A 17,780-nucleotide genomic window follows, 5' to 3' on the forward strand; every position below is an offset into this window, starting at 1 on the left:
AAGGTCACATCTGTTGCTGGTTGGAGTCTGGAGGGAAGACAACAGGCCTGAGTCACAAGGAAGGAGTCTTGAAGCCAGAGAAGGATGGGGAGGTGGACTGGCACTCATCCCTGACATTTACAGTCCAGGTCTTGCCCTGTCACCCATTCCAGCTCATGGGCTTCAAACAGTGGATGAGTCCTTTTCTGTTCATGGTTAGATGAAGAAGGGCGGTGAGTTTGGGGATTGTAGATGTGTGCTGCCATGGCTGACTGAAATAGCCATTCTCTTAACATACTGTCTCAGCCCTCAAAGGGCTGTGGAACAAGAGCTACTAAGAATCATGTTGCTTAGAAGGGGACAAGGGACCTCAAGGAGAATACGTGGGAGGTGGGTAGTGGCCAGGTGGGATCGAAGGAGATGATGGAGGAGGTGCCCATAGTTTTAGAGATGTAATTTTGGCCACACAATCTGGTAAAGAAAATCGAGATCCCCCTCTCCTCACTCTCTCACCCCTAGAACACGAGGCAGCTACTGCTTCCCCTTAGGGTTAGTGGTTCCAGGGTGCAGAGAATGGGACTGAGATTGGACGTCAAGCCCTTGCCTGGGTGATGTGAGGGTGCTTAAGGAGGGGTACACAGAAGCTGCCCTAGGGCGGGCAGGTTTGCTCCTCTTGACCTCAGGCTTCCCTTCTCATCATATCGTGCTTTTCTCTCCAGCCTCGGAGGAGTGGGGTAGGTGACTCAGATGTTCCCTTGGAGTTTGACTATGGAGACTTGGGTCCAGGCTCAGCCCGTCTTCTCTCTCTTTTTTTTTTTTGCACTCCCAGTCAGTCCGCCCATCTTCCATGGGAGTGTGGTCCCTGGAGCCTCGTCCTGCATCATTCTCTGCTTTTGGAAACTGCCGTTGCTTAGAGACAAGTCCCAGCTGCATCACTAGTATTCTAGCTGTGGTGGGATGGCAAGGGGGCAGTGGAGAGGAACTAGGCAGGCTAGGGTGGGACTTCAGCCAGGATTAGGGGCTGTGCCTATATATATATATATATATATATATATATATATATATATATATATATACATATATACACATATACATACCCATAACCAAATTCTGTTCCTAGTCAGTGTGAGTGTCCCCAGCATACAGGACACTCACCTGGACCCCTAAGCCATACATGACTATACCTTAAGCCTGAGCCTCTTCCCCAGTCTCCAGTCCCAGTCCAGTCCTGAGCCTTTCTTTGAACCTCTTCCCCAAGCCCGGATTCGTAGTCCTCCAACCCAGGAGTCTCTGACAGTTATTTACCATCTTTTACCTTGTGTTAGCTAGTGACTTTAGCTGACTGTCCTTGGCAGGAAATGTCTTCCTTCCCTGATCCCATCCCAAGATGGGTCCCTTGTGCTCTTGGACTAGTGTGTGAGGATGGAGAGTCTCCACGTGGAGAGGAGCCTCGGATGTGGGGAGAGAGACCCCGTGTTTGGGCCACACTTTCTGTTGTTTCTTTTCTGGAGAGTCCAACTTGCCTTTTTTCAGCCAATTGCTTCACCAGATGGTGAGGTTTAGTAGGAAAAAATGGTTTCTGGCATCGAAAATGTGTACGCCTTGGTTCACATCACGTGCCACCTCCAGCCCTGTTGGTAAACAGCAAGTCAAAGTTTCCAGAGGGGGTTCCCTTCAACCTTTTCTGGAACTCCTCACATCTCTGATCCCTGCTCATTGGCCCCATGCCTCCTGGTTCCCTTGGGCGTTGGGGACCAGGGAATAAAAGCGGAGGGCGCTGGCAGGGAGGCTGTGGCTGCAGCTTGGATCCTCCAGGTTTACTTCTTCCTTGGTGAGTCCTTCCTTCAGGTGACCTTCATTTCTGCTGCACCAGCCTGGGCTAGGAAGAGTGCAACAGGATGTGGAAGCCTCCACAAGGATGTGGCCTCACAAGTGGGAGTGTACTTAGGGAGGAGAGGGCAGAGTACATGGAATTGTGACTGTCAGGATTTCCTGAGAATCCAATCCTAGGAGCAGGAACGCTGAGGCAGGAGGATCATGAGGTTGAGAGTAGTCATCTTAGGACACATGGTGAGACACTGTCTCGGGGAGAGAGGGAAGCGAGGGAGGAGGTGTAGAGTGAGATCCGCAAGACGTTCCGTTCCAGCAGATGCTCAGCGTCCCTTCCTTGGTCCGGCTGAGCATCCATGAGGCGGGGAGAAGCTGATAGTCTGGGTGGCAGGGGATGAATGATGATGGGTTCAGTCCAACTCAAGAACTTCTTGGGTTGGACGTAGGAGTAAGGTAGGAGTCCCCACCCTCCTACCCAGCTCAGGGTTCTCCCCAGGATCTGCAGAAGCCTCCACTGTGGGTTTGTTTCCTTCCTCTTTAAGGGGAAGTGGTTTTTAAGCCCGAGTTCCACAAGCTCCAGCTGTCTGCTCTTTTGGGGAGTGGCTACGCCTCTAGAGCCATATCTCATAAGATCCTGGCCGTGTCCATACCCACCCGCCCCTGCCCCTATCAGGCAATGGGTGAAGCTCTCTGGGCAGTAGACTGGAGGTCACTGGGCAAGTCCAGTCACCTCTCTCCTGCTTCCTGCTGAGATCTTATCTCCCAGTTTCAGCCCCAACCCCCTCTGACTCCTGGACTCCTTTTTTTTTTTGCCCCCACACCCTTACAATGAGACCTCTCCTTCGTCTAAAGTGACTCAGAGGCTGGAGAGAGGAGGGAACTAGGTGGGAACCGTGGCTGGAAAGCCAGAACCTAAACTGTGTGGGGGAAGATAAAGATCCTGTTCTTCTGAAGAGGCGGTCCTGTACCCTCTTTGCTCCTGGATCTCTTGGTCAGCATCCTTGATCAGGGAAGCCCACAGCCTCCTTTGGGGGGCTGGACATTCTCACTGCTTTGGCTGCCAGTATTCGTCATGGCTCTCATGATAACCTGTCTATAGGTACAGCGATCTTCTTGTGGATGGAATGTGGTCTCACGGGGGGTCTCACCTGTCAATGGTGGTTGCCAAGAGGGTCTTTGGGCATGACTGGTGAGGGGGCAAGTCTAGCTTCTCCAGTGCCATGATGGTCCCCTCTCTCACCCCAGAGTGCACATCGTGATGGAGACTCCTCTCGAGAAGGCCCTGACCACCATGGTCACCACGTTCCATAAATATTCAGGGAGAGAGGGGAGCAAGCTGACCCTGAGCAGGAAAGAACTGAAGGAGTTGATCAAGACAGAACTGAGTCTTGCAGAGGTAGGTGACCATTCTGTCACACTCCACTACACATTCTGAGCACCCCTTCTGGGAGATGCCCACCTATTGCAGGGTACTCTAGCCTAAGCAAGGATCAGGATGGCTGAAGGACCAGAGACAGAGGGAGTGGTCGGCATCTCCGGCTACCACGGCTGTAGACCTCTGTGCTGGGGGATGAATCAGTCTCACTGGAAAGGAAGTGAGTCTGGGGTGCGCTTCTGCCTTTGGGAGCCTACGGGATCAGATAAAGGAGACTTTGGTGATGGGTTGCATAGCCTGTGTTAGGGATCTTGAGGGTCTGAGGGTTGTGGGTGCCAGGTTTGGCTGTGTATAACTCAAGGATAGGGATTCTTCTTGATTCTCCTCTGTGCCCGGCACAGCCAAGGTCCTAAGTGATGTTGTCAAGTAAACAGACTGATTTATGAACGTGGGGTAGGAAGGAGAGCCCACTGGTTCCCATTAGATGGACATGATAGGAGGGGTGGCTGACTAATTTGAAGGTCTGTAAGATAAAGTCACTGAGCCTCAAATACATCAGAGAACTTGTCCATTGAGGCTGAGCTGGAATTCCAGGCTAGGCCTCTGTACTAACCTCCTATTTGTCTTTACAATAAAGTCCCAAATCCCATTGCTTCCCCAGGAAGAAGGTTCCTGGAGTATGTCCATGGGTAGGGGTGAAGCAGATGTCACTGTCCCCAGGCCTCTCTGTGGCTCCCCTAAGGCACATGAAGTTCACCACGGCATACACATTTTCTTTTCTTTTTGAGACAGGGTTTCTCTGTATAGCCTTGGTTGTCCTCGAACTCATTCTGTAGCTCCTGACCAGGCTGGCCTCCAATTCGCAGACACCCACCTGCCTCTGCTTCCTGAGAGCCACTATGCCCGGCCTGGCATGTGTATATTCAATACCAGAAACCACTCTGCGGTCCTGGAGTTAATGAAGGTAGAGGGAAAGGCCACTGGTCCATCAGGTGCTAATTACTGGGGGACAGAGCCCCAGGGGAGGAGCCTAGTCTGGGGACCAGGGTCATGTTACAGAGAGGCTGTTTCCAGCATCCTGGGCATCAACATCCTGTATCCAAGGGAGACCTGGAACTGATTGCAATAGAGGGAGAGCAGGGTCTGCCTGCTTGTTCTACCCTAAGTAGAACTTCCTAGAGAAGCCAGGGTGCAGGGACCAAACTGGGAAGACATTCAGTGCCAGGCTGGGGCTGGGGGCATGCTGGCTTCTCAGCTCCAGTGTGCTGATCTTAGAGAGAAGTATATAGTCATGTCTGGGTCCTTTTCCAGCAACACAGGCAGTCTAAGTCTGGGACTTGGATGATGCACATGGCTGCAGAGCCCAGGACTCAACCTGTTTTTAGTAGGCATTTGTATAGATTATAGATCATATTTTCTTTGGATGGGAGGATGTCCCAGGAGCAAAGGCTAGACTAGCCTTCCTACGGTAGGTAATTCATTTAGAATCAGCACTCGGGTCCGTGACCCCTATTTGGTGTCAGGTCCTGTGGTAAAGGTATGGGTTGGGGCCAAGCGGCTGAGCAGTCTCCTTCCCCGGGGCCCTTGCAGAAGATGAAGGAGAGCAGCATTGATAACCTGATGAAGAGCCTGGACAAGAACAGCGACCAGGAGATCGACTTCAAGGAGTACTCCGTGTTCCTGACCACACTGTGCATGGCCTACAATGACTTCTTCCTAGAGGACAACAAGTGACCAGGGTCCTCTCTCACCTCACCGGGAGCTCCTTGTCCTGTCCTCTGACGCCTCTTTAACGGCCCCTCTTATGCCCCTGGTCTTTCTCTTTCTCACAGATGGGCTCTTCCAGTAGAGAAATAAAGTCTTTTCCTTTCCATGTGTTGGTTTTGAGATGGTTTGTCTCCATTGGCTGAGGCAGGGGAGTACAAACAGATGTTTTTTTGAGCCGCTTGGCCTCAGGCCCCACACTGGCGGCCTGTGGGGACAAAGGGTGGGCTCTCACCCCACTCCACTGACTGTCCTTTGTTGTGGACACTGTTGAACATGCCCTGGCTTTGTCCTGCACTCCCGTAAAATAACAAAGCTGTCCCAGGCATTTGCATGCTTCCCCGGGCAGCAAAGATGCAGAGGAAGCTGTGAGAAAAAGCGCTTGGGGAACAAGGAGGCCGGAGTTGGGGTGGGGGTGGGGGTGGGGCTAGTACAGGGATGGCCCCACTGGTCTGATGTGGGGCATAACCCACAGGAGGCCACTCTGGCAGCCCCAGTAAAAAAGGGAGGCCCAGACTTAGGACCCTTCCCACATCTGAGTGACTTCAGGAGGCTAACACCTCCTCCTCCTCCTCCTCCTCCAGCTTCCTCTTCTCAAGACTTTCCTTCAGGAGAAAACGTTCAAAACTTTTCACTTAAGATGAGTAACTAAGCATGCCCGATGGATGGGCTTGGCTCCACTGTGTGCACATTAATATGTAAGCTGCTCTAACCGTGAAATCCCAGGCAGTGTCCGCGAGGAAGCCAGTGATGGTGTTAGATAGACATTTATTTTTGGTGGGGGAATGGTGTCTGAAATCTTTTGGACTGTGTCTCTCCCCCCCTTTTTTGAGACAGGGTCTTCTATAGCCCAGGTTGGCTCAAAATTCTGCCTCCCGGGATCAACCTACAGAACTCGATCCCAGGTCTTAAACTAGTGGTTCTCAACCTGCGGAGAGGTTTGAACCACCCTTTCACAGGGCTTGCCTAAGACCATGGGAAAACACAAATATTTACATTACGATTCATAACAGTAGCAAAATTACAGTTATGAAGTTATGATTGGGGGGGCGGGTCACCACAGCATGAGGAACTGTATTAAAGGGTTGCAGCATTAGGAAGGTTGAGAACCACTGTCTTAGACGATCTGGTAGACCACTGGCTGCTTCCCTTCCTTCAGCATCGGTGAGGTTCCCACCCCCCCTCACACTGATGCTAACTTTAGGGACACATTGTGCTCTGGCTGGCAGATGGCCCAGCAAACATGCCAGAGTCACGAGTCACGTGCCAGAAGGGCAAACTGAACTATGGAAATGAGGAAAACCCGATGTCTCCGGTTTTCGTTGGTTTCCTGGACCGGGGTGACTAGGCTCCCTCATGCCACTCCCAATCCGGGACAGTCCGGGCAGCAGAGGCGTGGAAAACTGAGGGGGTTGGGGTTCTGTTTTGCTAGCCTCAGGCGCCGGGTGGGGCTGGGGTGGGCCGGCACTCCTTGGGCGGGCCTCCCGGATGCTGGCAGCTATAAGACCTGCCGGACTGCGACACAGTCCATCCCCTCGACCACTGCTTTGGCTCATTTGCTGTCTACGGTGCGGTGAGCTCTTGCTGGGGCAGCTCTAGGTCCCTCTACCGTCAGCCGGCTCCTGAGCTGAGGGGGTGGGGTCAAGCCCCTACGGGCTCCGCGGAGCTCTTGCCGGGGCAGCCCTAGGTCCCTCTAGGGTCAACCTGCTCTGGCTGGGGGCGGGGTGTGTGTGTGTGTGTGTGTGTGTGTGTGTGTGTGTGTGTGTGTGTGTGTGTGTGTGTGTGTGTGTGTGTGAAGCCCCTACGGGCTCCCCTACGGGCTCCGCGGGTGGTCTGCATTGGGATCTAAGTCTGCAGAGTCCGGAGGAGGCTGGGAGAGTCAGGATCAGCTGGGTTATGCCAGGCAGTCCCCGAGGCTAAAGCATCCCTTTGGGGCGGCTCCCTGAGTCTGCTCTTCTGGGGTGCTGGAGGGTTTGTCCTGGGTGTGTGTCATTGCCGTCGCAGTGTGTGGCCTTGTCAGGAGATGCCTAGGGGCAGCCTCCATCCCTTCCTCTGCTCAGTCATAATCCAGCTCTCCTGGAAGCCCTGGAAGACAGTGTTCAGACACCCCAAAGTCGGTTCCATCCTTACATCCCTGGCCCCACTTGCTCTGGGCTGCCACCTGTGTTGGCTTGAGGCTGGCTGGTTCAGATATGTAGTCACCCGGCTTAGGGGATGATGGGAGAAGTCTTTGCTACCAGCAGCACTGATTAGCCCCTCCGTCCAACAGCCTCTTCTAGCCCAGTGGTCAATTATGGCATGCCCCCTGGATCAGGCCATCGGCCTTCTCGTAGCCATCTTCCACAAGTACTCTGGCAAGGAGGGTGACAAGCACACCTTGAGCAAGAAGGAGCTGAAGGAGCTGATCCAGAAGGAGCTCACCATCGGCTCTGTGAGTAGCCCCTGCCCGGGTTCCCCCCTCCCACCTCTATCCATCCTGGTGGACACAGTTCCTGATCTTACTTCCCTTGGAGAGAAGCCTGCATGCCCCCAGCCTGCTGTCCTATCCCCTGAGGGAGGAGCAGGGACTGAGGAGAATTAAACAAAGGTAAACGTAAGCCGAAGGCCCATCCTTGGTGACCATGAGCAGAGACACTTGCATGAGCAAGGGCTTCCAGGGAAGGCGTAAGGAATCTGGGGTGCTGGCCACCACTGAGTGTGGACTTCTCTTTCTCATGTATTAGAAGCTGCAGGATGCTGAGATTGCAAGGCTGATGGACGACCTGGACCGCAACAAGGATCAGGAAGTAAACTTCCAGGAGTATGTCGCCTTCCTGGGGGCTTTGGCTTTGCTCTATAATGAAGCTCTCAAGTAAAATGGGAAGGTAGAGATGCCCTCTGGATGCTTATCTCAGTCAAATCCATTGGTGGGTAATTGTACAATAAATATTTTGTTTTTGTTACGTCTACTCTTGTGTTCTGGCTCCCCACTGGTTTCCAGTTGCTTCCTGGTTTGCTGCTGAACTCACCATTGGGCCGTCTTAGTTACAGTTAATCTTTGAGAGTAGCTCATTGACCTACCCAGACAAGCAAGGTCTGCTAGCTCACCAGGAGTCTTTAGGCTAGGCAAAGTCACCTTAAACACAGGCTTGAGTGATCTCCAGGAGAGAGGGTCTGCGGTGTGGCCGTTAGAAGCAGGGCAGTAAGACCCCAGTCATCTCCTGGAAGACATGCTTTGGTCTGGGTGTGGTGAGAGGAGACGTACAAGAGGGGAAGTACTAGATGGGCCCTGACATTGGGCCATCCACCTTTTCACTGTGTGTTTGTGTGTTGTATGAGGGAGGGGTGGGGAAGGGCACATCTGGGGTGTGTGAGGCGACCCAGGATGACAGAGTTCTCTGCAGCTGCCTGTGTTCCAGTTGGAGGTGGGGCACACTTCAGGAGTCTGTCCCTACTTTCACATGTAGGGTCCTTTTTGCTAGGGTGGTGACCTGAGGAGCTGGCAGCTCCATGAACCTGTGATCCATGAGGTGCCCACAAACAAGGCAGAGTTGGGGTTCTTAGGCACGCCAAATGCAGTCTCAGGTCTTTCTGTCAATATTGACCCAGCCTGTCCCTGCAGAGTGACTCACGGGGCTACTCCCCTGGAAGCCAGTTGAGTCCGCAGTTCCCATCAGAGCAGATAGCCAATTGAGTTACTGTCTACTGTGTACATTAAGGCTTAAATCATAGGGGTAGGGAAAGCTGTGATTTGTCTGGGTGTCATGGAGATAGCGTTTGCTGATAATCCTCCTCGGAATGCCTAATCCAAGTTGGGCAACATCCTGGCCAAAACCTGAGGGGAAAAGATCTTGACTTCATGTGGAGACCATAGCCGTTTTCTCTTCTTATCTCCCCCACCTTCTCCAGCCAACCACATGGCATTAAGTGGACTTTTCTTGCATCGGGTGAGGGGTTAGTAAACAGTAGCAGTGGCTTCCTTCTCTAGTTGCCTTCTGGTCTCACCGCACTGTTGGCCCAGCGAGAGGGTCCCCGGGCCGAGCTCCCCCTACACGGCTCAGCGTTGGTTCTAGTCGGTGACTCTGGAAAAGTACACCTAATGTCATCGCCCACACCCAGTTGTTGACTCTTTGGGGTACGGAGTGATCGCCCTCTTGTGGACAGAGAACAGGTTGCCGATAGGGAAGCGGGGGCGTGGAGGTGGGGCTTGGAAGGTGGGGACCCGGGAAAAGGGGAAAAGAAGCTTGGTAGGGAGCGGGAGGAAAGTCTAATTGGTTTTCTGAGCCTTTGAGGATAGGGCAATGGCAATGAGGCAGGTGATGGGAACCGAAGCTTAGGAAGTCTGGGCTGTTCGAGGAGAGGCAGAGTTAACTCTTCATGGAGTGTCATGGTGGGGGCATCGTTTAGTTCCCGGCAATCAGTTTCTCCCGAGGCACATTTGTTACAAACAAGTCAAGAAAGAGAAGGTTTCTGTAAAGACAAGGGGAATCCGAGCCCTGTCCCCCAGATCCCGTTCCAAGTTTAGAAGACCGAGGCTCTTGGAGGGTGAGGGTGAGCTGTTTCGGGGTGCAGAGTCTGGTGGTGGAAGGAGATGCTTGGCTCCTCAGGAGGCCGGCAGGCTCTGCTGGTGTGTGGGACTAGAGAGGCGCAGAAGAAGCGGAGTCCATCTGCTAAATAAACCTTCTCCTCCTTGGGTGTGGTGGCGTACATGTTTAATGCCAGTGCTCAGGAGGCAGAGACAGAGGGATCGCTATTGAGTTCGGGGCTAGCCTGGTCTACATAGCGAATTGCAAGCCAGTCAGGGCTGCATAGTGAGACCCAGTCTTAATAAAAAGAAAAAAATAAATAAATAAAAAAGCAAGCAAAACAAAGCAAAACAAAACAAGTAGCAAAACTTTGGTCTGCGTTGGGGATACAGTTTAAACTTGAAAAGTGAAGAGGTGTTTACACTGGAAATTTTGGTGGGTGCAGCAGGCAGGGGGTAGAATTGGGTGTGGTCAGGTGCAGACTGACTACTTTCATTCATCCAGAAGATTTCAAATTGGCTCTTGGGCACGGTCTAGGTTCCGAGGAGGGGGCTGGAGCGGGGGACTTCGCAGCAGATCCCTTCCGTGCAGACTATACCCCTGCAGGCTGGGCAGAGGGACTGGCCCCGCCCCTCTTCCTGAAGCCTAGGCTCTGTTCTCCCCTTCCCCTGCATACTGGCAGCAATCCCATAATCTGGTCACCCTTACACCCATGGAGCCGGAACCGCAGCATCATGCTTCCATAAACTGGGCGGTCCCCAGGTTGGGGCTTGGGATGAGACTGACCCAGGATGCATTATTTGTCCTCTGCCAAGCACGTCTGAAACCGTTAAGAAAGCAGCGCCATTTCCCACAGTGTGGGTGTCCTACAGTACTTGCACATGTCCAAGGTGTCCCTATACCTACTGTGGCCTCATCTCCAGAAGAATTATGTGCAGTGCGTGTTACTAACCCTATTCGAATAAAAGGACAGAGTTGCAGGACCTCCACCAAGTGCGGCAGTAGGAGTTCTGGGAGGGATTGAGCTCTCCTGACCCCAGGCCAGTTCATCAGCTGCTCTTTCCAGATGTAACTTCACTATTTCTTCTTCATCTGTTTCTCTTAAATGTTTTAATTAAATATTGAGAATATACAGTCTATAGACCACACCTAGAATATAAAAATTGCAACACAAAACCCCCAGTTTAAGAAACAAACATTTGGCTGAGATGGCTCAGTGGGTAAAGGCATTTGCTGTCAAGCCTGCTGACTTGCATTTAATTCCTAGGATCCACATGGTGGAAGGAGAGACCTGACTTCTATAAGTTGCCTCTGTCTTCCACATACATGCAGATGTCCACACAAATAAATAAATAAATAAATACAATATAATTTAAAAAAAGAGAGAGAGAGAGAGAGAGAGACAGACTTGGAGAGATAGCTCAGCAGAGGACTGGAACTGGGTTCCCAGCACCCATATGGGGCAGCTCACAACAGCCTGAACTCCGGATCCAAGGGATCTGATGTCCTCTTCTGGCCACTGCATGCACGTGCACTCAATTGCACATTCCTCCCTCCAATACATATACACATCTAATTAAAAAAATAAACTTGAATTTTTAAAAGAGAGAAACACCGAAGCAGATAGAGAGCTTGGTTGATTTGCTAGAGTGACTCAAGGAGCCAGAGAGAGTCATCTGTGCACTGGTTCACTGGGGATACCATAAAGGAAGCAGAACAGCCGGATGCAAAAGTTGCAGAAGGTCAGGCATGTGAGGAGGGGCAAAGCATGTTCCTGTCCTCTTCGGGTGCTCCACACACAAGGAACCTCTAATAGATCCAGCTATTCGAACCCTCTTATTTGTTTTATTTTATTCAGTCTCATGTAGTCCCAGAAGCCTGGGCCTTGCTACGTAGTTGAGGTTGACTCTGCTTTGAATTGCCAATTCTCTTCCCTCCCTCTTCCAAGTGCTGGGATTACAGGTGCATGTCTATACCTGGCTTGAGCCTGATCCTTTTAGGTTATGTATGGAAGCTTCATTAGGAAGCATGATTGATTACATCCCTAGCCACTGACCGAGTTTGCCTTCAGTCCGGAGGGTGGCAGGGGGATGAAAGTGTCGATCATCTAACATCTGGGTCTAGTTAGGGTTACTATTACTATGATGAAATACCATGACCAAAGCAAGTTGGGGAAGAAAAGGTTCATTTGGCTTATACTTCCACATAGTAATCTGTTATTGAAGGAAGCCAGGGCAGGAATGCAAACAGGGCAGGGACTTGGAGGCAGGAGCTGATGCAGAGGCCATGGAGGGGTGCTGCTTACTGGCTTGCTCATCATGGATTACACAGCCTGCTTTCTTATAGCACCCAGAACCACCGGTCCAGGGACAGCACTGCCCACAATAGTCTGGGCCCTCCCACATCAATCACTGATTAAGGCTTGCCTATAGCTCAATCTTTTTTTTTTTTTTTTGTTATTGTTGTTGTTGAGACAAGGTTTCTCTGTGTAACCATCCTGGCCATCCTGGACTTGACTCTGTAGACCAGGTTGGCTTCGAACTCACAGAGATCTGCCTGCCTCTGCCTCCTGAGTGCTGGGATTAAAGACATGCATCACCACTGCCCGGCTATAGCTCAATCTTAATGGGGGTTATTTTCTCAAATGAGGTTCCCTCCTCTCAGATGACTCTAGCTTGTGTCAAGTTGACATAAAATTAGCCTGCACACATACAAAACACTTCCTTATCACTCTGTGGATTCCAAGGCTTCTAGAGGCTGTGTGTCTGGACCAAGAGGAAGACCATACATATATTTCACAATGCCACAGCATGTCTTTTTCTGACTTTCTTTTATTTTTTACCAATGCCAATACAATGCATCCTGGTATATCTTACAATAATGTTTGAAATCTACTAAAGCAAATTTCCTACTTATTGTTCATTTGCAGGATATTTTATCTATTACTGGCTTCTACTTTAAGATATACACTCTAGGGGGCTGGAGAGATGGTTAAGAGCACTTGCTGTTCTTACAGTGGGCCTGGGTTGTGTTCCCACTACTAACACAGCGCCTCACAAAGGCCTGCAACTCCAGTTCCAGGAGGAGCTGACACCATCTTCTGGCCTCCGTGCGCACTGCATGCATGTGGTGCACTTACACACATCTAAGCAAAACATGAATACACATAATATAAAAATCAATAGGCCAGGTATTGTACAATAAGTACAGGCCTTTAATCTAGCACTCAGGAGGTAGAGGAAGGCAAATCTCTATGATTAGTTTTGACTAGCTGAGGCTACGTAGGGAGATCTTGTCTCAAACAAAACAAAACAAAACCCAAACAAACATCCTCCCTAAGTAAATAAATATGAAAAATATATATATACTTCAGTGTGAGATGGCCAAATTCCACAACACAATGCTTTAGAATTTTGGTTGGTATTGCATTGATTCTGTAGAGCAAATTTTGGAGAATATTGACTCTTTAAATTCATGAACATGATTTATACCTTTTTTGTTTGTTTGTTTTTTGAGAGAGTGTTTCTCAGTGTAGACCTGGCTATCCTGAAACTAGTTCTGTAGACCATGCTGGCCTCAAACTCAGAGATCTATCTGCCCGGGCCTTCCAAGTGCTAGGATTAAAGGTGTGTACCACCATGCCTGGCTTATCTCTTCATTTTTAAAGGATATTTTCATTATCTTTGGATGACATGTTATCATATCTAATTATAAGAACTTGTATTAGCTTTCTGCTACCGTAGCAGAAGACGTGAGACAATCAACTTAAGAAGAAAGGTTTATTTTAGTTCCTAGTTTCGAAGACTTAAATCCATGGGAGGTTGGCCCTGTTGCTTTGGGGCCTGTGGTAAGGCAGTGCACTGTAAAGGGAGCATGTGGTGAGACCATCTGCTTCACGGCCTAGATGTGAGAGAGAAGAGGGAGGGGCTGGGCCCTCAATATCCTCTTCAACAATCTCTTTCCACTGACGAGAAGACCTCTCACTGGTTTCTACATTTCCTTTGTGTGTTGTGTGCCAGGCAAGCATCCCACCACTGAGCCGGACCCCTAAAGGGCGAATCTTGTGGTTTAAAGTGTTTGTTGATTTATTTGGCCCCACCACGACTGTCCCCGTACACAGCCTGCCCTAGGTCCCTAGAAGAATCCCAAGGTCAAAGGACACTGGCGTCAGTACCACTGCTAGTGTTCTGTGGCCCCAGGAGCCAAGCCCCGCCATGCTAGTCTCCAGCCAAGACCCCACCCTCTTGGCCTGTGTCCAGCAAAGCCTCTATGTGCACCTTTGATGAGTGTCTGCCCTCCTCCTGCCCCCCCTCGCCCCCTCCCCCGCAGTCCACCCAGGTTATGTCGTGTCCCACCAGCAGCTGGCAGAACTTGCCTCAGCCTATCCTCCTCAGGCTCCGGATGTCCTTGCTGTCGTAGCCTTTGGAAAGCCCTCTCAAGCTATTCCTCACCCTCAGCCTGGAAATGGGGCTTTCAGACTCCATTAGCACCTATGAGTGTCAAAGCTTTTTAAAAGGAAGCTGCTGCACGTGGAGATGTCAGAGACGCCAGGAAAGGCAGGCTGGTCTCATCGACTGCTAATGGAAGTGTGAACTGTTATTACTGTTTGGGAAAGTAATACAGCAAGAGCTACTTAAATTAAATATACATGTAGCCTGGCACCCAGCAGCTTTACTCCTGGGATCCATGTCATCGAAATAAAAGCATCATTCCTTAAAGATGTAAATATAAAAACACTTCAGTGAAACTATTAATTGCTTTCGGTGGAAAAAAAAAAAAAAACGAAGCAGGAAAGGCCTCTGCAACAAGGGAGTTAGCAGATGGCTAGATGAATTGTGACGCTTCTCCAAACAATATATACACTAGCCTTAAAAGGTACCTGGAGTCCGGTGTAGCGGCACAAGTTTGTAGTCTCAGCACTCAAGAGGTGGAGGCAGGAGGACTCCTGCAATTGTGAGGTCATTCTGGATTATACTGTGAGTTGGAGGCCAGTGTGGTACATCTCTAAAACCCCCATCTCAGAAGCCAGGTCGTCCCACCCTCATCGGCAGAGCTGGGGGAGGGGACAGAGCTGGGAGAGGGGGTGGGGAAGAACCCAGCTGTGGAGCTCTTCTTGAAGGTGCCTTAGGTGAACTGGGAGCAAGGAGGATCCTGGGAGGCACTGGGCATCGCAGGGATATGTCCAAGGAGTTCCCCAAGTGCCCACACCCTAGTAGTGGTCTTTCAGAGTATGGGGAGGACAACTCATTTCTGTGTCCAGGAGGAGGAGGAGTGGGGAGGCTGTGGACTCCTGTTTGCATCCTTCTTCCAGAGGAGGATGAGAACCACCAATCAGCAGGACCCTCTCCTGCCTGAAGGCTCATTTAAAACCTTCAGATGGGGAGGGTCTCACATGATGCTTCCTCTCAGGGATACCTCTCCTCCCTCTTCAAACCTAAAGCTCTGCATGCTCACATTCATCCCTGTCTCTCTCCTTACAGAAGCCTATCCCAGCTGTAGTCCCTGGTGTGTCAGAATGAAGGCCATGGAGTTTTCCCAGCATGTTTTGCCTAGACCCAGCATGGAGGATGATCAGCATGTTGATTTCCGTTCTTCCTTTCTGTATGAAGGCTGTTACTGATTTCCTCACGAACTATCTAGATGAAGGGCCACTATGACTTCTGCCTGCTCCTTGAACTTTCCCCTCTGGGTTATTTCCTCCAGAGAAAAGACTTAGTAAGCCAAGACTTCACAATCCACTATTATACCTTCTTTTTCTGTCACATGTTTATTTATTTTGTGTGTGTGTGTGTGTGTGTGTGTGTGTGTATATGTGTGTGAGAGACACACATACACAGATACACCGACACAAAGACACAGGCACACACACACAAAGAGAGAAAGAGAGAGATGACTATAAGTTTGATTATTATAGATGACTATTAATCTGTATTTCTTAATTATACATTACAATTTTAAATGAGTTGCATAAACATAATACCTTAAACAAGAGTATATATATATACATATATATATATACAGTATAACAAAATTAACTTTAATTTTTGCATCAATAAGGTAAAATCCATAACAATGTAAAACATTTCAAACAAATTGTTGCTCTTTTAAAGTAGATTCAGTAAGTTATGCTTTCATCCTATCATATCTACCTCTCCAGCTCCAAATCAGAAATCTTTAATAAGCTTGGCATTCTATAACCTTTACCATGTTTTTTTTTAAAAACTTGTGGTGTTTATTTATTTAATTCATTTATTTAATTTATGTATATGAGTGCTCTATCTGCATGTACAGCTTTATGCCAGAAGAGGGCATCAGATACTACAATAAATGGTTGTGAGCCACCATGTGGTTGCTGGGAATTGAACTCACGACCTCTGGAAGAGCAGCCAGTGCTCTTAACCACTGAGCCTTCTCTCCAGCACCACCCTTACCATGATTTGATTTCAGGTCATTTTAATCCCTTTAGCAACTTGGTGCCCATTGGTAGTCCTTCCCTCTGGCCTCTGGCACCCACTGACATATTTTTCTGTCTCTATGCATGTGTCTGTTCTGGGTTTTGCCTATAAATGAAACCACTCAGTAGTCTTTCCGACTGCTTCACTTGTTTTCAGTTGTCTCTGCTGCAGCACACATCAGTATTTAGTGCTTTTTATGAATAGCACCCCATTCATTTTATGCACATACCACAATGTGTCGATATGTACAACAGCTAATGAACATCTGTGTTATTTTTACATTAAAAAATTGCAAATCGGGGCTGGAGAAATGGCTCAGCAGTTAAGAGCACTGGCTGTTCTTCTAGAGGTCCTGAGTTCAATTCCCAGCAACCACATGGTGGCTCACAACCATCTGTAATGAGATCTGGTGCCCTCTTCTGGCCTGCAAGCATGCATGTAGGCAGAACACTGTATACATAATAAATAAATAAATCTTAAAAGAAGAAGAAGAAGAAGAAGAAGAAGAAGAAGAAGAAGAAGAAGAAGAAGAAGAAGAAGATTACAAATCATGCTGTTCTAAACATGAGTGTTCACATAGGTTTTGTGCAGATACATTTTCAGTTCATGCATTCAGGGACATATGCAGGCATGGATGAGCTCCTTCTTGTACACAGGAAGCAAATTATCTGGCTTTTCACGTCACTCACCCTCATTTGGGAAGTAGCAACACGGGTGTTATTGTGGCCCTTGGTTTCCTGTGAGCTTCTTAGCAGGGCCACCCTCACTAATGCTGTACAGTTCTGCCTCTACTGTTGGGGGATTTGACTCGGTCTGCAAATACACTTCCAATCCCCGTATCATCTTCAGAGCAGACAAGGGAAGACCTAGTTCTCTATGACGTGGGAGAGTCCAGCTGTCTGATCTGTGGGTGGGCTGAGGAGCACAGCTCACCAGGCACGGGATTCTCGGGTCATGCCGCCACAACATGGTAGTGTTTGGTTGGTTCACGTACCTGTGCCTTCTTCTCCTGGCACAGTGGTCCTTGCCAGGCTTGGCAGAAGTGTTATGTGGGTGCTGCAACCCCATGCCCAGAGCTTTCTGAAGCAGGGAGGGCAAAGGAGCCTCCCAGGTTTTGCAGTCACAGTAGCTGCAAAAAGAAACAAAAAACCCCCAAGAAACAAAAAGCACCTGCTGAGTGAAATCCCCTAGTGAACCCAGCAGCTGAGAAGCAGGAGGCAGGCTGCCAAGGTCACCATAGCAACCAGAAACAGAGCCTTTCATACAGTTTCCCTGCCTCTTCAGAGACAAAGACCTGTGGACCTCTTTGTGAACTTTTGGCAATGCTTGCTCAGGTTGCTTCCCCTCCCTTCCCAGGTTTGACAGGTTTTCTCTGATTGGTGCAACTTTTTCCACCTTATTTGCATACCCATAAGCAGCTAGCTAGGCCCAGCTGGCACCCAGGCAAGTCTATGAATCCTGGCATTCCAGAGGGCAGAGCGAGAGGTTCTGCAGGAGCCCACCAAGGAGGAAGAGAAGGGAGACTTCAAAGCCTGACTCCTGGCCCTGGCCGGCCGCCTGACTCCAGATGTTCCTGCTTTCTTCAGAGATACTTCCTGAAGACTTCTGGCTCCTGGCTGGCTTGCTCACTGGAGCAGGAAGAGCGCCTCCCAGAATCACCAGGGTCAGAGAGGGGTCCTTGGGTCCAAGGCTTCCGCCCTGGGCAGGAAGCTTGCTGGATTCCAGGATCAGATGAGCAGGTGCAGGTGAGGGACTTGTACTTGTCTCAGCCTCCAAGACTCTTCTCACTAGGTGGTCAACGGAGGAGAATTTCTCTCTACAGCAGCTTTTACTCTCTGAGACTCGACTTCTGAGCTTGGCAGCTCCAAACTT

The 17,780-nt window shown here is 49.8% G+C and overlaps 2 protein-coding genes across 8 annotated transcripts; both read left to right on the top strand.

Moving 5' to 3' along the window:
* The first annotated feature begins 132 nt into the window (after nt 1-132).
* On the top strand, nt 133-5,057 carry S100a5 (S100 calcium binding protein A5). Of its 6 annotated transcripts, XM_076574485.1 has the most exons (4): nt 2,756-2,908; nt 3,055-3,205; nt 4,775-4,945; nt 4,980-5,057. In XM_076574485.1, exons 2-3 carry the CDS (start codon nt 3,068-3,070, stop codon nt 4,916-4,918), a joined length of 282 nt encoding a protein of 93 aa, XP_076430600.1. In that variant the 5' UTR covers nt 2,756-2,908; nt 3,055-3,067; the 3' UTR covers nt 4,919-4,945; nt 4,980-5,057. The 6 variants fall into 6 exon arrangements, with proteins under 6 accessions (XP_042135387.1, XP_076430599.1, XP_006976293.1 ...); XM_042279453.2 differs by lacking the exon at nt 2,756-2,908 and adding an exon at nt 133-212 and having other exon boundaries at nt 4,775-5,057; XM_076574484.1 differs by lacking the exon at nt 2,756-2,908 and adding an exon at nt 174-194 and having other exon boundaries at nt 4,775-5,057.
* Nucleotides 5,058-6,361: 1,304 nt separating this feature from the next.
* On the top strand, nt 6,362-7,896 carry S100a6 (S100 calcium binding protein A6). Of its 2 annotated transcripts, none has more exons than XM_006976234.3 (3): nt 6,362-6,516; nt 7,218-7,379; nt 7,672-7,896. In XM_006976234.3, the coding sequence occupies exons 2-3, from the start codon at nt 7,242-7,244 to the stop codon at nt 7,801-7,803; spliced, it is 270 nt and encodes an 89-aa protein (XP_006976296.1). In that variant the 5' UTR covers nt 6,362-6,516; nt 7,218-7,241; the 3' UTR covers nt 7,804-7,896. The 2 variants fall into 2 exon arrangements, with proteins under 2 accessions (XP_006976296.1, XP_006976297.1); XM_006976235.4 differs by having other exon boundaries at nt 6,386-6,521.
* Nucleotides 7,897-17,780: the final 9,884 nt, after the last annotated feature.

The sequence above is a fragment of the Peromyscus maniculatus genome, chromosome 6 (assembly GCF_049852395.1).
Source record: "Peromyscus maniculatus bairdii isolate BWxNUB_F1_BW_parent chromosome 6, HU_Pman_BW_mat_3.1, whole genome shotgun sequence".
Taxonomy (NCBI): domain Eukaryota; kingdom Metazoa; phylum Chordata; class Mammalia; order Rodentia; family Cricetidae; genus Peromyscus; species Peromyscus maniculatus.